Source organism: Caretta caretta, chromosome 5, assembly GCF_965140235.1.
Source record: "Caretta caretta isolate rCarCar2 chromosome 5, rCarCar1.hap1, whole genome shotgun sequence".
Taxonomy (NCBI): Eukaryota; Metazoa; Chordata; order Testudines; family Cheloniidae; genus Caretta; species Caretta caretta.
The window spans coordinates 114,211,427-114,228,012 of NC_134210.1; the positions used below are offsets into that span (position 1 = coordinate 114,211,427).

The following is a 16,586-nucleotide window of genomic DNA, read 5'->3' on the forward strand; positions in this document are numbered from 1 at the left end:
CCGAGCTCCGGCACACCCAGCCGCCTCTGCAGATGGTAGCCCAGGATTTAAAGACCTGAGATTTAAAGGCTGGGCCTCTTCCGGTTGAGGCCACGCCTCTTCCGGTTGAGGCCCTACCCCCTGCTCAGGACTGTGGCATACTGGTAAGTCCTTTAAGTTACTTTCATCCCTGGATGTAGGAAATCTGGTGGAGGATCACCTGGATGGCCACTTTGGCAGTCTCTTTCTGGGTTTCTCTGGGCTATTTTCAGCAAAATCTTCTGTTTAACATTTTCTCATGTGAATAAATCAGTCTGGCAATGCCAAGGAGGACATAAATAGTGCAGTTGAAGTTTGGCAGTTTGCTTAATTCAAGATGGACTGATAGGAGTCTCGAAAGCTGCTGATTCGAGAATCTTATCACAATTTGTTGTTACTAAAGCTGTTGAAGTTAGGGGTAAACAAAAGAAAGAAAAGCAAATTAAGAATCTTATCTCATCTTATCACAATTTGTTGTTACTAAAGCTGTTGAAGTTAGCGGTAAACAAAAGAAAGAAAAGCAGAATAAGAAGCCTCTGCCGTCCCTATGTGCAAAATGAGCTGATGGGATAGAAGAGTGTGAACACAGACCCCCCATTTTCTGGTGTCCTAACTGGAACGTTGTCAAACGAGACAGTTGTTGAAAGGGGTCTTCTCACTGTTCTTTTCTATTTGGGATAGTTAGTTATTACGTAACAATATTTTGTCTTTAGTTAGCAGTTATGATATATTGGTATATTTTTCATATAGAATATTGTGTGTGGTAAAGAAGCACTAAATTATATGCTACTCTGAAAAGATTTGAGCATGCGTTTGAAATAGCTGTATGCATAAAATTACTATGGGAGAAAGATTGGGCCCGACGTATTAGGAGTTATAACCCTATCACCCATCTTTCACCAGCTGTTTTATTCAAATAATATTATTTGAGTTTTTCTAGGAAAAAAGAAAAGATGGTACCTTCATTTTCAAGTCTCTTGGTGAGTTTGTCGAGCATGAGGAAACATCTGGATATTTCCACACGGATGATCTCCCAGGCACACCGGCTGTATTGCTTTTCTTTCAGGAAATCCTCTATTGTCTGGAAGTATCTCTTCAGTTTGAGGCTGGTGAGCAGGAGGTTCTCATTTCCTGGGTAGGTTACCTCCTTTTCCATCTCAGCACTCAAACACGTCTCCAGCTTCTCAATCTGCTGGTGAATTCCATTTTGGAATTCCTTTATGGAAGTCCCATTCCAGGCAGCTTGGGTGAGATTGTTGTTAAAGATATGGAAGAGCTCTTGGAGGATCTGCTGGATGGCTACCTTGGCATTCTCTTGGTGGGACAGTCGGAGCTTGAGGATATCTCTGGGCTTGAAAGCTATCCCTTCATTTAGACATTGGAAGGGAAAGTTGCCACCCATTTTCTCCAGACGCTCAAAACTCTCGCTGTTCATTCTGATTTGTAGAACATGCAGCCTGTTACAGTCCAGACATGAGATTTCACTGGAGAAGAGCAGCACGAGGCAAAATTGCAGCAAACTCCTGCTGATCATGATGATGTCTTAGATTCCCTGTGTTTGTGTAGAACTTGAGCAACTGGTGCCTGTTCAAGGTCTTCTGTAAACCTTTGTGTTTTCGACCCATGTCTCTGAATTTAAGTAGGAATTTAAGGATTCTGTAGCAAGAGATTTTTCTTTCATCACTTTCTACTTTTCAAGCTTTTGCCTGCTTGAAGTTTTTACTTTCATTTTCCTCCTTTCTATTTAGTGGAAGCGAACAAGTCATTGGAAGAACAAAATCACAGTCATTATCTTTTTTTAGAAGAAAGAATCCCTATATTTCTTTCCTGAGGGCCCCCCGCCCCACCCTCTTAGATAAAGAAAATTTAAAGGGTCAGAAGAGTGATGATTAACTGTTTCATCCAGTTACAGGTTAGAGTAGGGACCTGCCTGTCTACTCCCAAGTATCTGTAGTTAGTAGTGCTAGGCAGATCTAAACATCTGTTAGATCAGTAAGTTACATCAGCAAGACTATCCGTCTTATGAGAGAGGAAAATCCCTGTGTGTAGGGAATACCAGAGGATGGACAGAGGGCACTGAGAAACTGGGAGGTTTACTTAAGAAACTGATAACTGAAAATACTGTTCCAGAGTAGCAGCCGTGTTAGTCTGTATTCGCAAAAAGAAAAGGAGGACTTGTGGCACCTTAGAGACTAACAAATTTATTTGAGCGCAAGCTTTCGTGAGCTACAGCTCAATTTGTTAGTCTCTAAGGTGCCACAAGACCTCCTTTTCTTTTTGCAAAGACTGTATGGTTGGTAATATGCTAGAGTGACTGACATAAATGAATGCTACTTTCAAACGTGTTTCCCTTTTCACCATTCAAGCTTTATTCTTTTTTTCAGTGTGCATTTCACTGAGCTTGGGCATTGAAATTCAAGTGGGCTGATGAGTGAAGTTTGCATCCTGTAGCAAGTTTCACTTTCTGTTTTTCATACCATAGCACTAGGCTGTCATGTTGGAGTTTCCATCAGTGAAGGGGAATGGTTTTCAACCCAAAAATTGAAAAGGAATATTTTCATATTAATTTTAAAGAAGGAAAAGAAGAAAACATGACCATATTTCTGTCCGTGTCACTTCTTTTACATCTCCCTCTCCCATCACCTCAAGCACTTTTTAAAATCATAATCTAGAGTTTTGCCTAAACGATTTGGAAGCGTCACTGTAAAGAAGGCAGTTTATTGTACATAAGTATACCATATAAGGGACCCAATCATACCAGAGGTGCTGCACCCCAATCTTGCATTTACTCCACTGGGAGTTCTGCGTGTGCATTTCCTGGCAAGCTGAAGCTTCAGGAGATAATAGTTATATGAAAGAGCGAGAAATTAAAAAAATCTGAATCTTAGCTGTTCTTGTTCAAGTAAGAAAGTTATGGGAATAAAGACACAAAGTCTCTCAGCATATTTTCATCAGCAATGAGCCTGTTTTCTGGGAAAGGTTAGGTGCAGACTGAGCTGGGTGAAATATTTGCTAGAATTTGATGAAATCCTGTATATTTAAATTTCAGTGAAAAGAGCAGGAAATTTTATTGGAATATTTTTCTTCTGTGTCAGCCATCTTAATCTGAATGTGAAATAAGAGATTAGTTTAGCCCCTTTTCCAATAGGCAAATCTGCAAATAAATTCAGAATTTGCTAATGGATTTAATTAAAGTGATTTGACAAATGATTTATACACATTCAACTCTGATTGCTCAGGACCTCGTCACCACACTCATTTCCCTATGAGTATTTGCTATTCATAATTTGCTACTTGTCCTGTGTGATGGTTCACCTGAGTCAGTGCTATTGTGTCTGTTCCTGGGATGGTTGCCTTATAATTCAAAACTGCTTTCCAGATGGCTGCATGAACTTTTCTGGAGAAAAGTCTCTTTAAAATATGTATTTATATGAGTGTTTCTTATACTTTCTGACTACAGAGATGTTCTTTTCCAACAAAAACTCACACGTACAAATATTTCAGAAAATGTTTACAAAGGGCCAGACATTTTTCATAAATGTTGAATCAGTCTCAAATGTTCAGGCTGTGGCTGAATTATGTGGTTGGCAGTGCTGCTGTTGACTGATAGCTCTTCAGAACTACTATCCACCTACACCAAACTTGGTAGAGAGGAGGATCCTCACTAGATCTGATGCCACCGGCAGGTTTATTACTATAATTTTAAATGTTGGGTTTAGGTAATTTTTAGGTATTGTTGGTGTTATAACTCAAAGTTTAATCCATTCTGTACACCAAACTGGTTGTTGGTGGCAAGGAGCATACACGCCTGATTTGGAGGGAGTGGAGGGGTGGCACCAGCTGGTCAGAAAACTGGGGGATAGAATTGCTGACTTGAGTGTACACAAGCCTGATTCATATGGCTTGATTTGTTTGTGTGTGTGTGTGTGTGTGTCAGGCAGAGGCCGGGGTAAAGGGGAGGAGTCTCTGTAAGACTTATTACTTTTAAAGTGATATTATGAAGTTGTTGTCATGAAATTTCCTCATCATAGGAAACCTCTTTCTATGTGAATCCGTCCGGTTGGACAGGACCTCCAGAAGCTACTCACTAGGCTGAGGACAACGGGGACACTTAACTTTAAGACTGTGTTTCCGAGTTGGGAAACCAGTTTGGCGAAGTTGGTGTTAAGGAGAATGGGGGTTAGGAGTGGAAAGTTACTGAAGGTCAACAAAGAGACAGATGACAAATCCAAAAGGTTCTGAAAGAAATCCCAGGGGGAAGACCCACAGGACATTTGGGCAAGAGGAAGGAAGGGGATGAACTGGCCAAGGCAAGGTTATGTGAGCTGGAGGAGAATGCTCTGTTTTTGTGCATATAAGTGATGCATTGCAACAGAAGGATGTTGGATGACCCCAAGTGAATCGGATACAGGTTTATAGAATGGACTGGTGTGTTGAGGAAACTGAGGCAGGGAATTGCAGATAGGGTTTACAATTTTTGTTCCATTTTCTGTATTTCTGAGTGATTAATTAAAGAGCAATAGTGTGTTAGAATCCTGTGCAAAGTGTCTCCGTATTATAATCTACACATACTACATGGCCCCTGGAAGAGGTAAACACCTCTGGATATATTTCTGGGAGAGGACACGTTAAAGCACATTCTGAGCTTCAGAGACTTCCCAGTTGACATGTTGGATGAGCCCCCACTTGTAACGCCGACAGGCTGAAGTTGTCAGCAGGCAGGATTGAACCTTGGACATTTGAACCTTAGTGCATGAGCCTTGACTGTGTGAACATGTGATAATGCCTCTTAAGCCAGGGCTGTAGCAGACTCCTCAATCTCTAAATGGTTCAGGTGCCAGTAGAGGGTGACAGAGCACCACACCATCCAGGCATGGGTTGTATACTTCCCCTTGCTGAGGAAGCCCTAGCCAAGCTTCAGAGACTTCCCAGCTCATATCCCAGCTAGGGTGACCAGACAACAAGTGTGAAAAATGGCGGCAGGGGGTGAGGGGTAATAGGCACCTAGATACGACAAAGCTCCAAATATGGGGACTGTCCCGATAAAATCGGGACATCTGGTCACCCTAATCCCAGCTGCCCAAAAATGACACTTTATAAGGTTGTCTGGGGCAACTGCATGCAGCCTGGAGCAGCCCTGGGAAATACTACTTGGCACTGAAAAGACGGGGGCAGAGAATCTAATGGGACCAGAGCTGAGAGAGATGCTGCAGATCTCTGTGTCTGGAGAGACCTTTTTGATCGGTGCAGAAACCATAGAATCTGCTGAGTGTGGAGATGGAACGACAGCCACTTCCATGAGGAAGTCTACGGACAAACCCACCCCTCCTTCTTCCTGCCCCTGAGTGGAAGTATGTGGGAGAATCTCAGAGAGAGAAATTAACATTTTTTTCCTCTCTTTTAAGAAGTGTGAGCTGGGCTTTCCCACAGGCATGGCTGCTCCTTATGATTCGGGTGATATTGTCAGAGCTCAGCTGAACATTGCATTGAGCATTCCCCTTCTTTTATTAAAGGTGTGATGGAATGAAGGGGAATAGTTTCCCCCCAGAGCTGAATGGGTTTGGGTCTGTTAGACTTTTTCAGAAGAATTCCATAGTTTTCGTGGGCAGTAACTGACTGACGCATTCCACCCAATGGGGAAATGTGTTTTAGAGGTGACAAAGAGAAACTTTGATAATTCTAATACAGAATGCCCCATTCCTGCTCTCATTATTCACATGTAATTGGTGTGTGTTAAGGGGTGCATGCACTCTTGCTTAGTGGGGGAAAAGGCACCAATCTAGCCTCTTCCAACACAACTGGCTACTACTCCAAACACCCAAATTGACAAGTTTTTTGGGGGACAAGTAACCTGGTAAAAAGTAGAATGGTGAAAGGTGGGAGAATTCAGGTGTGGTGTGTGGTCTGTTTGAATGGAAAGGCTAATTATCGTTCTGTAACGATTATTTTTAAAATGGAATTAGTGCGAATTGGGACACTGATTCATCAATGTATTGAAGCATGTTCCCAACTGGAAGCACTAACATGAGCAGGATGGCTCACCTACTTTAAGTTAGTCTCATGCATAAGTACTCTCTGGAATTGGGGTTTTCAGGCTGAACAATTACAGGGGTTTTTTTATTCTCCTTTTCTTTCTTTTTGGTTCAATCGGTATTTTATTCAAATCATTACTGGTATAGGTTGCCATTTTATATAAAATAATTATTTATTGGTAAGTAACAAATATCTATGATAAATACATAAATAAGAACAATAAATAAATAATAGATTGACATAAATGCCCTGTTACAAATATCGTAAATGGATCTGAAAATATTTTCAGAAGATAGAGTAACAACACCTTTTAAAATTCCACTGCATCAGATTTTAAATCATGTAAAAATTATTACTTGATTTCAGTTAGAACTTCTAAAAATGTTGATATTTAAATTTCTAAACTTTTTTGTGAGTTTGTCCGACATTTGAAAACCCCATAATTCCGCATGGATTCTCCTGCTAGCAGAGAGGCTGAACTGCTTGTCTTTTATGAAAGAATTGTTATCTCTTCACGTTCATCCTGGGAAACTGTTGGTCCTTTCTTCCTGGTCAGAGAGTCCCGTTTTCCATCGCTGCAGCCAAACGTCTCCAGATGTCCAACTTGCTGATGAGTCTGTGCAGGAATCTCTGAATGGAATTCCCACCTCAGGTTGTTTCGGAGAGATTCTTGCCAAGAGGCAGGAAATATGTTGGAAGATTTTCTGGATTGCCACCTTGGCATTCCCCTTCAGGGACACTCGAGGCCTGAAAACCTCTTGAAGCCACCTGAAACGTCTCTCTTCGTTTCAACATTAGAGGAAAATTATGCACATCTTTTTTGTTGGAAAGTTTTTCCAGTTCACATTTGTTATGCTGTTGTACTGTGGTTAAGCTGCATGTTATGGTTCAGAGATGAGATTTGATCAGAGAAGAATTGAACAATAGAGCAAACATATAATGTCAACAATGTTTAAGGTCTAACCCTTTCTTAATTTTCTTGTAACTTTTTTGCATCGATATCCTTCATTTACAATTTAAATTTTGAGTGAGTGTATTGCACAATACAAGGTCAAGTAGTATGGAGTCTTAGAAGTCTTAGACATCACTGTGGGAAGGATCAGTAGAGAGGAGGGAATCCACCGCACAGTACAATTTCGTCCAACTCTTTTAACCTCTGTAGTCGCTGCAACCTCAGCTGGAGTGAAATGAGATTTGGTTGAAACACAAAGAAAAAAATACAATAGAAAATTTATGAATGTCAATCTTTTCTGCACCTCATAATCTTACGAGTCTTACGCTATGTTCATATTTCTTATAAATGTCTCTAGGAAACTTCTCAAGCTGTGGTATAGGATGAGGACAGATTAATAAATAGCAACCATGCTCATAATAGAAACATACTACATGTATAGAAGTCAGAGTACTTTGGGGGTATCATTATTTGATGACCAAAGTACTGGTGAGGTGGCTAAGGATTCCAAATATATGTACTTTGTTGCATGGTCTGCCAATTATGCAATACATAACATCACCTGATATGTGGGAGATTATGAAGAATCGCAAACCAAAATGACAGTTGAAAAAATGAATCCCTGTAATTGCAAATCCATTTCCAGGACCGAACAGGAAGAGCCTGAAGCTGCTGCCAAGGAAATCAGTTGCGATTTGGCCACTGACCCTGTAGAAGAAGGATCAGGCCCTATGTAAGCAGAGTTATAAGATATCCGCTATCTCTGTTCAACTGTATAATTGACACTAATGTTTAATTCATTTACTCCAAGGAAAAGATTTGTACTGTACCTTAGTTACTCAGCCGTCGAGTGAGTTTGTCAATCAGTACAAAACATCTGGGTATTTCCATGCGAATGATTTCCCAGGCACACAGGCTATATTGCTTTTCTTTCAGGAAAGCATCTATCCCCTGAAAGTATTGTTTCACACTCCGACTGATGATCTGGAGGTCCTTACTTTCCGGGTTGGTTAATTCCTTCTCCATCTGTGCTCTCAAACATGCCTCCAGCCGCTGAATTTGCTGGTAAAGGCCATTTTGGAACCTGACTATGGAAGTGGCATCCCAGGCACTTTGGGTGAGGTTTTTGCTAAAGATGTTGAAGATCTCTTGGAGGATCTCTTGAATTACCACCTTGGCATTCTCCTTCTGGGCCACTGAAAGTTGGACAATATCCTGGGTGGGCTTGAAAGCTGCCCTTTCATTTATGCATTGTGAGGGGAAAATTCCGCTCCTTTTCTGCAGAAGCTCTAAGCTCTCTTTGTTCACATTGTTCTGCTGGAAGTGAAGCATGGTACAGAGCCGAGATGAGATTTCAGTGGAGAAGAGCAGTATGAGGCAAATGTGCAGCAAAAACCTGGTGGTCATGATGATGTGTATACGCTCCTTTGCTTTGTGTGGAACCTTGAGCCTGGAGTTCATTGAGGGTCCTACGTAGACTGCTGTGACTTTCCTTTTTGTCTCTGAATTTAAGTATTTGGTTGGAGAATGTTTCTTTGATCATTTTCTGTTTACGAGATTTTCCTTCTTGAAGGTTTCAGAATTTTTCTTTCTGTTCTTCTTGCTGTTTTCTAGTTCTTTTACCACATTTCCTTTTTCTTCTTCTTTCTTTCTTTCTTTCTTTCTTTCTTTTTGTGTGTGCGTGAAAGTGACCACCCCTGACATACAGGCATTTTGTCATATTTTAATTTCTGTAATTGAAGAAGGTCAGCCACAATTCCACAGTGGTACAGAAAAGACCTCCAATTCGTCAGACAGTGCACTTGCCATTCATTACCTCCTTCATTTGAGAGACAGAAATTGTTTAGGAATATTTAAAGTTTGCTAGGCATTGAAGAAGTAAATGTCGGCGGAAAGGGTTAGGTCTCCCAAAAATATTTGGCAAATCTCAACTTTAATGATGTCCTCTGTTTTGAAGGCACATTTAAAATCTAGACAGCACGAACTATTGGCATCTTCCTTCTGTGAAACCATAAGAGAGAGAGTGCTCTGAGAAAATGTCACCTTAACTCATTGTTATTTTCAGGTCTTAATATACACAGTGGAGCTCAGGAATAGAGGAAGCTGAAAGGTGTGAAAATCATGTCCTGTCGATCACTCCAAGTAGCTGACAGGAGTAAAAAATTGAGAAGAATTCATAAAACAGGATGAGCAATTAGTATAGTAACGCATGCTAGAGAGGTACCCACGTGGATGACTATGATTTACAATGTGGTCAGAAGGAGGTTATGCAGAGAAGTCACATTATGTGTTTTTTACCAAGTGTGTCCTGGAATGAAAGAATTCAAATATTTTTTAAAAAAATGAAATTCAGTGTTCACCATTTTTCTGGTTCCTCCTCGTTTAATATTGGCCTTCCCTTGGGCTTGGGCAGGGAAATTCTTCTCGTTAGTTTAATTCTCTTCACTTCCTGTGGACATGTTTCATTTTCTGGATCTCAAGCCCTAGCACTGTTGTTCTGGAGTTTCCATCATGGCAGGGAAATCTGTTTTAATTCAAGAAGAAAACTATTTTCACTGAAATTAAAAAAGAAAAATCACATGAAGAAAGCATGAAAACATTTTTGTGCATATTAATTTGGTTAGAGTCTCCCAAGTCTTCCTGCACTTATATAAGACATTTGAGATTTTTAGCTTTAAATTTTTGAAAGACACCCTGCAAAGCAGAGAAAGCAGACTCACCGCAGCCCGCAGGTTGTAATGGGCTCTGCTCCCCATTCTCCCATGACTTTCCAGGGGTGTTGGGCATCTGTATTCCACACCCGGGTGAAATCCCAGGGGAATATGTTGCAGGGTGCTGAAAGCAAATGAACAAAACTGCAAACCCAGGATATGAATGAGACCATGCTTTTGGTCGCTCTTATTGAAGTTTCACAGCCCAGCAGCCATTGTTTCAGCCTGGGGCAGCCCTGACAGGGTGACTGCAATGGAACCACGCTGATAGGGACTGGAAGGGAGGTCTGACAAAGCCCTAGAAGTGATGCAGACACTCAGGTGCACTGTTTGGAAAGATTTTGTGTTCTGCCCAGAAGCCATCGTGTCATCAGTTTCCCCAGCTTTCATTTCCTCCTGCCTGCTAGTGGAATGAAAAGGGGGAGCTTAAGTGGGGATGTATTGGTGGTGTTTTTCTCCCTTTCATCCACCTGTGGTTGGCTTTCCCACAGGAAGACCTAAAGTCATAGATGATGGATAACACTAAATGGCTCTTAAATAGATTAAAAGCTTCTTCCACGCAGCACAGCTTCAAAACAATGTGATAGAATGATTGTCAGGCAGTTCTCCTCTGCATGATAGGGGTAGTGAAGAAGTTAGACTTTGAAGAAGAGTTTGTATGGCTCCCAGGTGCAATGTGACCAGGTCAAGGCCCCTCTTCAGCCACTTCCCAAAATTGAGGTTCTCTTTCAGCATGTAGCTGTGGATATTCTGGGTCCTTTCCCTAAGAAGACACCCAGAGGAAAGGTGTACACACTGACTTGCAGGGCCGCAAGGGCAGAGCCACCACCACCACCTCTGGCCACAAATTTCATAAAGATGTGTCCAGCTACTGAAGATCTAATCCTCCCAGAAGAAATGGAACAGTTTCATGGTGAGATGTTCTATACCTCGTGGGAACAGCCTACACCTCCATTTTCATCCTTATAATATGATTGTGTGGTGTCTATTGCAAAGTTTGTTGTGTTGGGTGTCTTTGGAAGACTCAAGATGCACTGAGCATTGTGGTCATAGTGATGTGATAGTAATTGTTGTTACTGCAGTGTTATAGTAATGTTATAGGTTATAATTCCATGTCTAGAATTGTGAGGCTGAAATGTGTCTTCATGGCTTAAAATAAGCCAAAGCAAAAACTTTCCAAGAGCAGAGAGGCAGTTCACGCCTCATCAGGGCATGTACGGGAGAAACACAGCCCAGCCTCACAGGAACAAAGGATGCTGGCCTAGGCAGCAAGAATTGAATCTGTTGGACTCTCCAGTGAGTCACCGCCCCCCCCCCTCCCCCCGTTCCTGTGGACAGTTTGGGACTGCGATGGGGTAATGCTCACCTGACTTTGAAGTGGTGGGCGTGGGACAAAGCCAAGAGGGAAGAAATAACATGAAAAAAGGGAGAGATGTTTGCCATGCTCTTCCTCTCTCTTCCAGCTACGTCTACAGCCACCACACCAAGCCACTGAAGGGCTGATGATAGGGGAGAGCCTGGCTGGGGAGCAACCCTCCCAGAAGACATGTAACATATTCATGGAGTCTCATTGTGATTGTGATATGTATTCACCCAATAGTATACACAACTCCTTCTGTCCACCAAAGTACCATTGCTCCGAGATGGAGTTCCTACAGCAATGGAAAACCCCTTCTATTGCTGTAGTCTGTCTACACTACACACTTACAGCAGCATAGTTACAACACCATAACTATGCTGCTATAGTGCCCAGGGTGTAGACATGGCCTGAGTGCAAGCAAGGCACTGTTGGTATCCATCAGCCACTCAAAGGGGTCATGTGTGGCCGGTGGGTGAAGAGCATGACCATAGACATACCCCTTATATGCGCATGCTGTAGTGGTGGGCGGAATGGGGTGGCCGTAACCCTCCAGGCAAGTGTGTGTCGGCCTGCACCAAAGAGAACATGTATTATTGTTGGTCTGTAGATGCAGCAATTGCCACTTGAGGGGCACTGTGAGAGTATGCTCCCAAGACTAGGAATGCCTTTAGCCTCCACCACTCAGGCAGTGCAGCTCCCCCTCCCACTCTTAGAGCCATAACTGAGTGCCACATGTGTGTATTTGTTCTAACATTGCATTGGCCATGAAGCATCACTTTATATTGTACATGCTACATTGTGACTGTAAGATCATATTTCCTTTTGTCAAGATGTAACCACCTTATGTAAAATTGAGCAAAATGCTTTAAATGGGTCAGGCACATGATGTGAGGAAAATATACACACTGAAACTGTGTTGTGGTTACAGACATATGTCCCAGGCCGATTGCCCTCAGTCCTGCGTCTCAGGGTATACAACACTCTAGATCTGCTAGAAGCTGTACAAAGGGAGACTATCTCTACAGTGTAAACAGGTGAAGTGGTCTAAGACATACTTGCTTTTCTTGGGCAAGATCTCATAAGGTCAGACGACATGTCCTTCCATTTTGCTCAGTTTTGCTGTGTAACAGAATGAAAGCCGGCACCTCCTTGAGCAGAAAACCTCCCAAACATTTTAGAAACTAATCAGCCACTATATTAAGTCACACGTGCTACCCTCCCCTCTGTTTATGTACAAAGCAGAATACAAGCAGAATAGCTGTACTGTGCTGAGAGCAGGGTGTATGCTGGGAGGTCGCTATGCCCCTTGGACTCTGTCGTGCCTTTCTTAGCAACAGAATGGAGGGCTGTGGGTGTCGCCACTAGACAGGTCTGTGCTGCAGTAGGTGACAACCAAAGTATGAGGTGTATAGGAACCCATTTGTCTCTACCACTAGAGCACCAGTGCAGCTATTCCATGCCAACCCAGCAGGCTCAGGGGCAAAATAGTCCACCCAAAGCCAGATTTTTGAGCTTTGTTGAGAGGTGGCACCATTTGGCCCTATGTGTACTGTATTTCTTGCCTCATTTCCTTGCTAAGGATATTTGCATATCATAATCTTCCCCTTTCTGTGACCTCATAACTTCCTTAGCGAGTTGTTTCTAATGTCATAAGCAGTGGTGACATGTGGTAGATAAGCAGCGGTAGATGACCTTAAAACGTACAATGCGTAGCATGTCCTCAAGCTTAAGGGGGAGAAAGCCTGTGTATTGATTTGTTCTTAATCTTTATTTACAGCCTTCTACCACATTTTCTGAATTTATTTGAACACATTGGATTAGAATGAACAATCCTGGATCCTTTGGTAATGAGGGTAATTTAATGACTAATAACAATGGAAACCAAGTGCTCCACCTAAAAAAAAAGTAATAACTTAGTAATACATAGTCGTCATCTTCTGCACAGAAGTGCAATGTATGTGCATGGTCATGAACAAAATGATGCTTGCTTGACTAATGGCAGAATTGTCAATTCCATATCCCTGCCATCTTATTTTGATCCTTTTGTCTGACCACTTTTCCTTGCCAAACTCTAAAGCAAAGATCAAGCAGAGTGCACGCTAGCTGTTCTGAAGCACCAAGGTAAACCAGTTGAATGTCCAAATTGCAAAACCGATACGGAGTGGGGCTAACCCAGATATGATCCCATATTTTATTGCATTTGATAACATGCCACACAGAATTGAAAGTGGTGGTATATTACCCTATAATACAAACAAGTAGCATCATGGGTTTTCTATATTTCCCAAACTTGGATGACCTGCTGAGGCGGAAAATTGCTCTCATGAAACCACTAGAGTTTAGCATATCAAGTGTAGACACTTTACTTTGACAGAATGGGCAAGAAAAATATTGGCCTAGCCAAAGCATCGAAGCAACTTGATGAAACCTCTCTTCAAGCAGGCCATTTTAACTCTTCACTTTTACATACTATCTTCAGAGGCTTTCTGTAAACTCCCTGTCAGTAATGACGAAACTGGGAAAAGTATAGGATAGAAAAAGCAGATGTAGATCATCCAAATAGATTGTTGTTGCCAAGTCTGTTGGCATCTACAGAAAACCAAGAAGGTCAGCAAGGCCAGGGCAGGCGCCGACTCTTCATGAAAAAAAAAATCCCATTTTTAGATCCACTCATGAGATTTTGGCTACTTTATACCTGAACCTGGAAGAAGCACACCTACTGATTTTGGGATCTGTTTTTGATTCTTAACCATGGAGCAAATTCATATCCCACCTGTCAAAAAACATGAAAAGTGAGAGATATTTTTCCTGTGGTGGTTTCTTTTCCCAATTTTTAGTGTCTTTTTTCTTCATGTTTATCCCTGTATATTTATACAAGGCACTCAGTTTACTGTTCCACCGTTTTTGTTTTGGGGAGGATGTTTTCTCCATTCTACTAGACACTGTTATGTTTGTTGTCCTGCTGTACGGGGAGATTTTGGCAAACCAGGAAAGCGCCTTAAACCACGATTGCTTATTGCATGTGTGTCATGTCAGCAGGCCGTAAAGTGGCCATGCAGCAGCCTCAGCTTGACCAAGGCAGGAGGGGTGGGGCATTTGGGTGCCATAGAAAGAGCAGCTCAACCCCGTGTCCTTCCTGATAAGAATTGTGTTGAAGTTGCTGATACATGCATTTTAGAAGAGCAGGATGTGCCCTCAGGAATGTCGAATAGGACCTCAAGGCTGCAAACTCTGGGAAAAACCCACACCTGGGTAATCAATAATCGGAAGAAAACCTCTTGCTTGACCACTGAAACCGCTTGCTTAACAAGTTTTCTTTAAGGAACATGTCATTGTTTTATAATGTGTAAAATACGGGGGAAAAGTTTGAGGTAGTGGGACTCTTCAGGACGGGACTCTCCCTCTGGATGTATCTTGCGTTCTCCAGCGGCAGACGGGCTGCCGCTGTGTCACTCAAGAGCCACACTCAGCTTGGATAATTATCAAGGGTTGGAGGTGTTTTACTAACCTGTTGAGACTAAGTAAAGTTTAGCTTTAAGTGAAAGCACTCGTCTTGTTCTGTTTGTGCCTGCCATCTGTCGTTCGGACGGCCGTGTCTCCCCTGATTTATTTCCTGACAGCAGCTCACACACAGTAAAAGTTACCAAGAGCTTTTGGTTGAAAGAACCCCGGGTAACACTGCCACCACCATAAAAACTGTTTCACAAAGCTAGAGGTTTTATAAAATGCCAAATGCTGTTGGGCTGTCCAGTCCATAAATAGCTTTTAGAAAATAACAGATCTTCCAATCAGGTCTAAATAATTATCTTCTAGATTTCCCTTACTCCTACTTTTCATCTAAGAATTATGGCACCACAGCAAAATTCATGGCATATTTCCCACATCGTTTCTCCTCCTTTTCCTCTCTCTTGGTCTGTGTCAAGTTTGCCTGTACTTTTCCTTTTATGGACAGCTTCATCTCCCTGTTAGATCAAAACTGTGCTAGATAACCAATAAGGGCCATGAAATAAACCCCTTTAATCCTAATTTCCAACCTTGGGGAGCTTTTTGGCTAAAAGACAAGCTCATCTTGGCCTTTATTCCTCTGAACTTCTGACAACGTGGCAACGCTTTTCATCACAACTCCTTTCACAAAAGAACAATTTCATATCTGGTGGGGTGATTGTTTTCAATTACTTGACTGTGTAGTCATGCGGGTGATGGTCAAATGCACAGATAATTGCAGCATGTATGCAACTGACAGCAAAATAATAAAATGTTAAATTATCTTCTATGTTGAAATTTTATGACTTTCAAAAATATATACTAAATATGCAAGTCAGAATGCATCAATTCTCCCCATGTATAAATCTGTGTGGTATCAATCTGCTCCTTGAACCTCTGTCAGATACTTCTTTGTATAAAGTCTGAGAAAATGTAAGTGCACTGATATGACACACAGGATCACAACACGGACTGACGTACAAGCAGAAGGACATAAATAGACAAGACAGAGGTGCTATAGTTGTTATCTAAACACAGAATCTTACACAAGGTGAAGAACCTCCACAGGCTATGGCAAAGGTGATTCCAAGTCACAGGAATGATGTTTTTCATGCTCATACTCACAGAGTAAAACATACTCTTCAGTCTAGATTTGTTTTCATTTCACGTGAAGGAAAAACATCACAGAAAGGGCTTTACCCTAACAGACACTAACCGCTTCCTACTGAGCACCCTGAACTCCCAGTGAACTAGTGGGTGCTCAGCACTTCTCAGAATTGGGCCCGAAGACTGAACAAATAGAAATTTTCCATGACAGAGAAAACACAGTGACTGTAACATGCTGCATCTTAAGGACACGATGGCAGCTGCACTAGGCAGGGAGAAAATCTACTTTAAAAAGTGTAGTATTTAGTAAACAGCCTTTAATTTACATTGCTACGAGTAGAAAGAATAGTTAGACAAAATAGGCAAGATTCTGCCACCCCTACTCACACTGAGCAATACCTCACTCTACTAACACTGATTTCAGTGGGGCTTGCTTGTGAGGTATTGGACTAGTCAACCTAAGGGTGGCAGAATCTGGCCCAACATGAGACCAATGGGCCAGATCTTCAGCTCATGGAATGCAGCCTGGCAGCGTTGGCTGGCTCAATATTATTAGAAGAAAACAGATAAGCCAAAGTAGAAGTCAGTTACAATGATTGGTGTAAGAGGGTCAGAGCCAGAGCCTGACAATAAAATTCATATATATATGGAGAGAGAGAGATGAATGCTCCAAGGTCAGACCCAGAAAGGTCGAAGCTGTGTAAGCTTCTTGCCCTGGAAACAGTATGCTCAAAGAGAGGAGGCATGCTCTCCCAGAGTCGTGACTGGCTTCATAGGGAGTAGTTCCAGAGCATCGCCCTGTGACTCCGCGACAACTGGAATCAAAGTGCACCACATGGACAGAGAATCCTGCAGTAACTGACTGGAGAGCAGGAAAACAAAGGGGGATTAGCAAGAGACGGCGTGCTGGAGTCTCCAAGAG

The 16,586-nt window shown here is 42.1% G+C and overlaps 2 protein-coding genes across 2 annotated transcripts; both read right to left on the minus strand.

Moving 5' to 3' along the window:
- Positions 1-940: 940 nt before the first annotated feature.
- LOC142072251 (interferon beta-like) lies at positions 941-1,564 on the minus strand. Its single transcript, XM_075128947.1, has one exon. It carries the CDS (start codon positions 1,550-1,552, stop codon positions 941-943), a length of 612 nt encoding a protein of 203 aa, XP_074985048.1. The 5' UTR covers positions 1,553-1,564.
- A 6,270-nt stretch (positions 1,565-7,834) lies between these two features.
- LOC142072252 (interferon beta-like) lies at positions 7,835-8,464 on the minus strand. The gene has a single exon (XM_075128948.1). The coding sequence runs from the start codon at positions 8,462-8,464 to the stop codon at positions 7,835-7,837; it is 630 nt and encodes a 209-aa protein (XP_074985049.1).
- Positions 8,465-16,586: the final 8,122 nt, after the last annotated feature.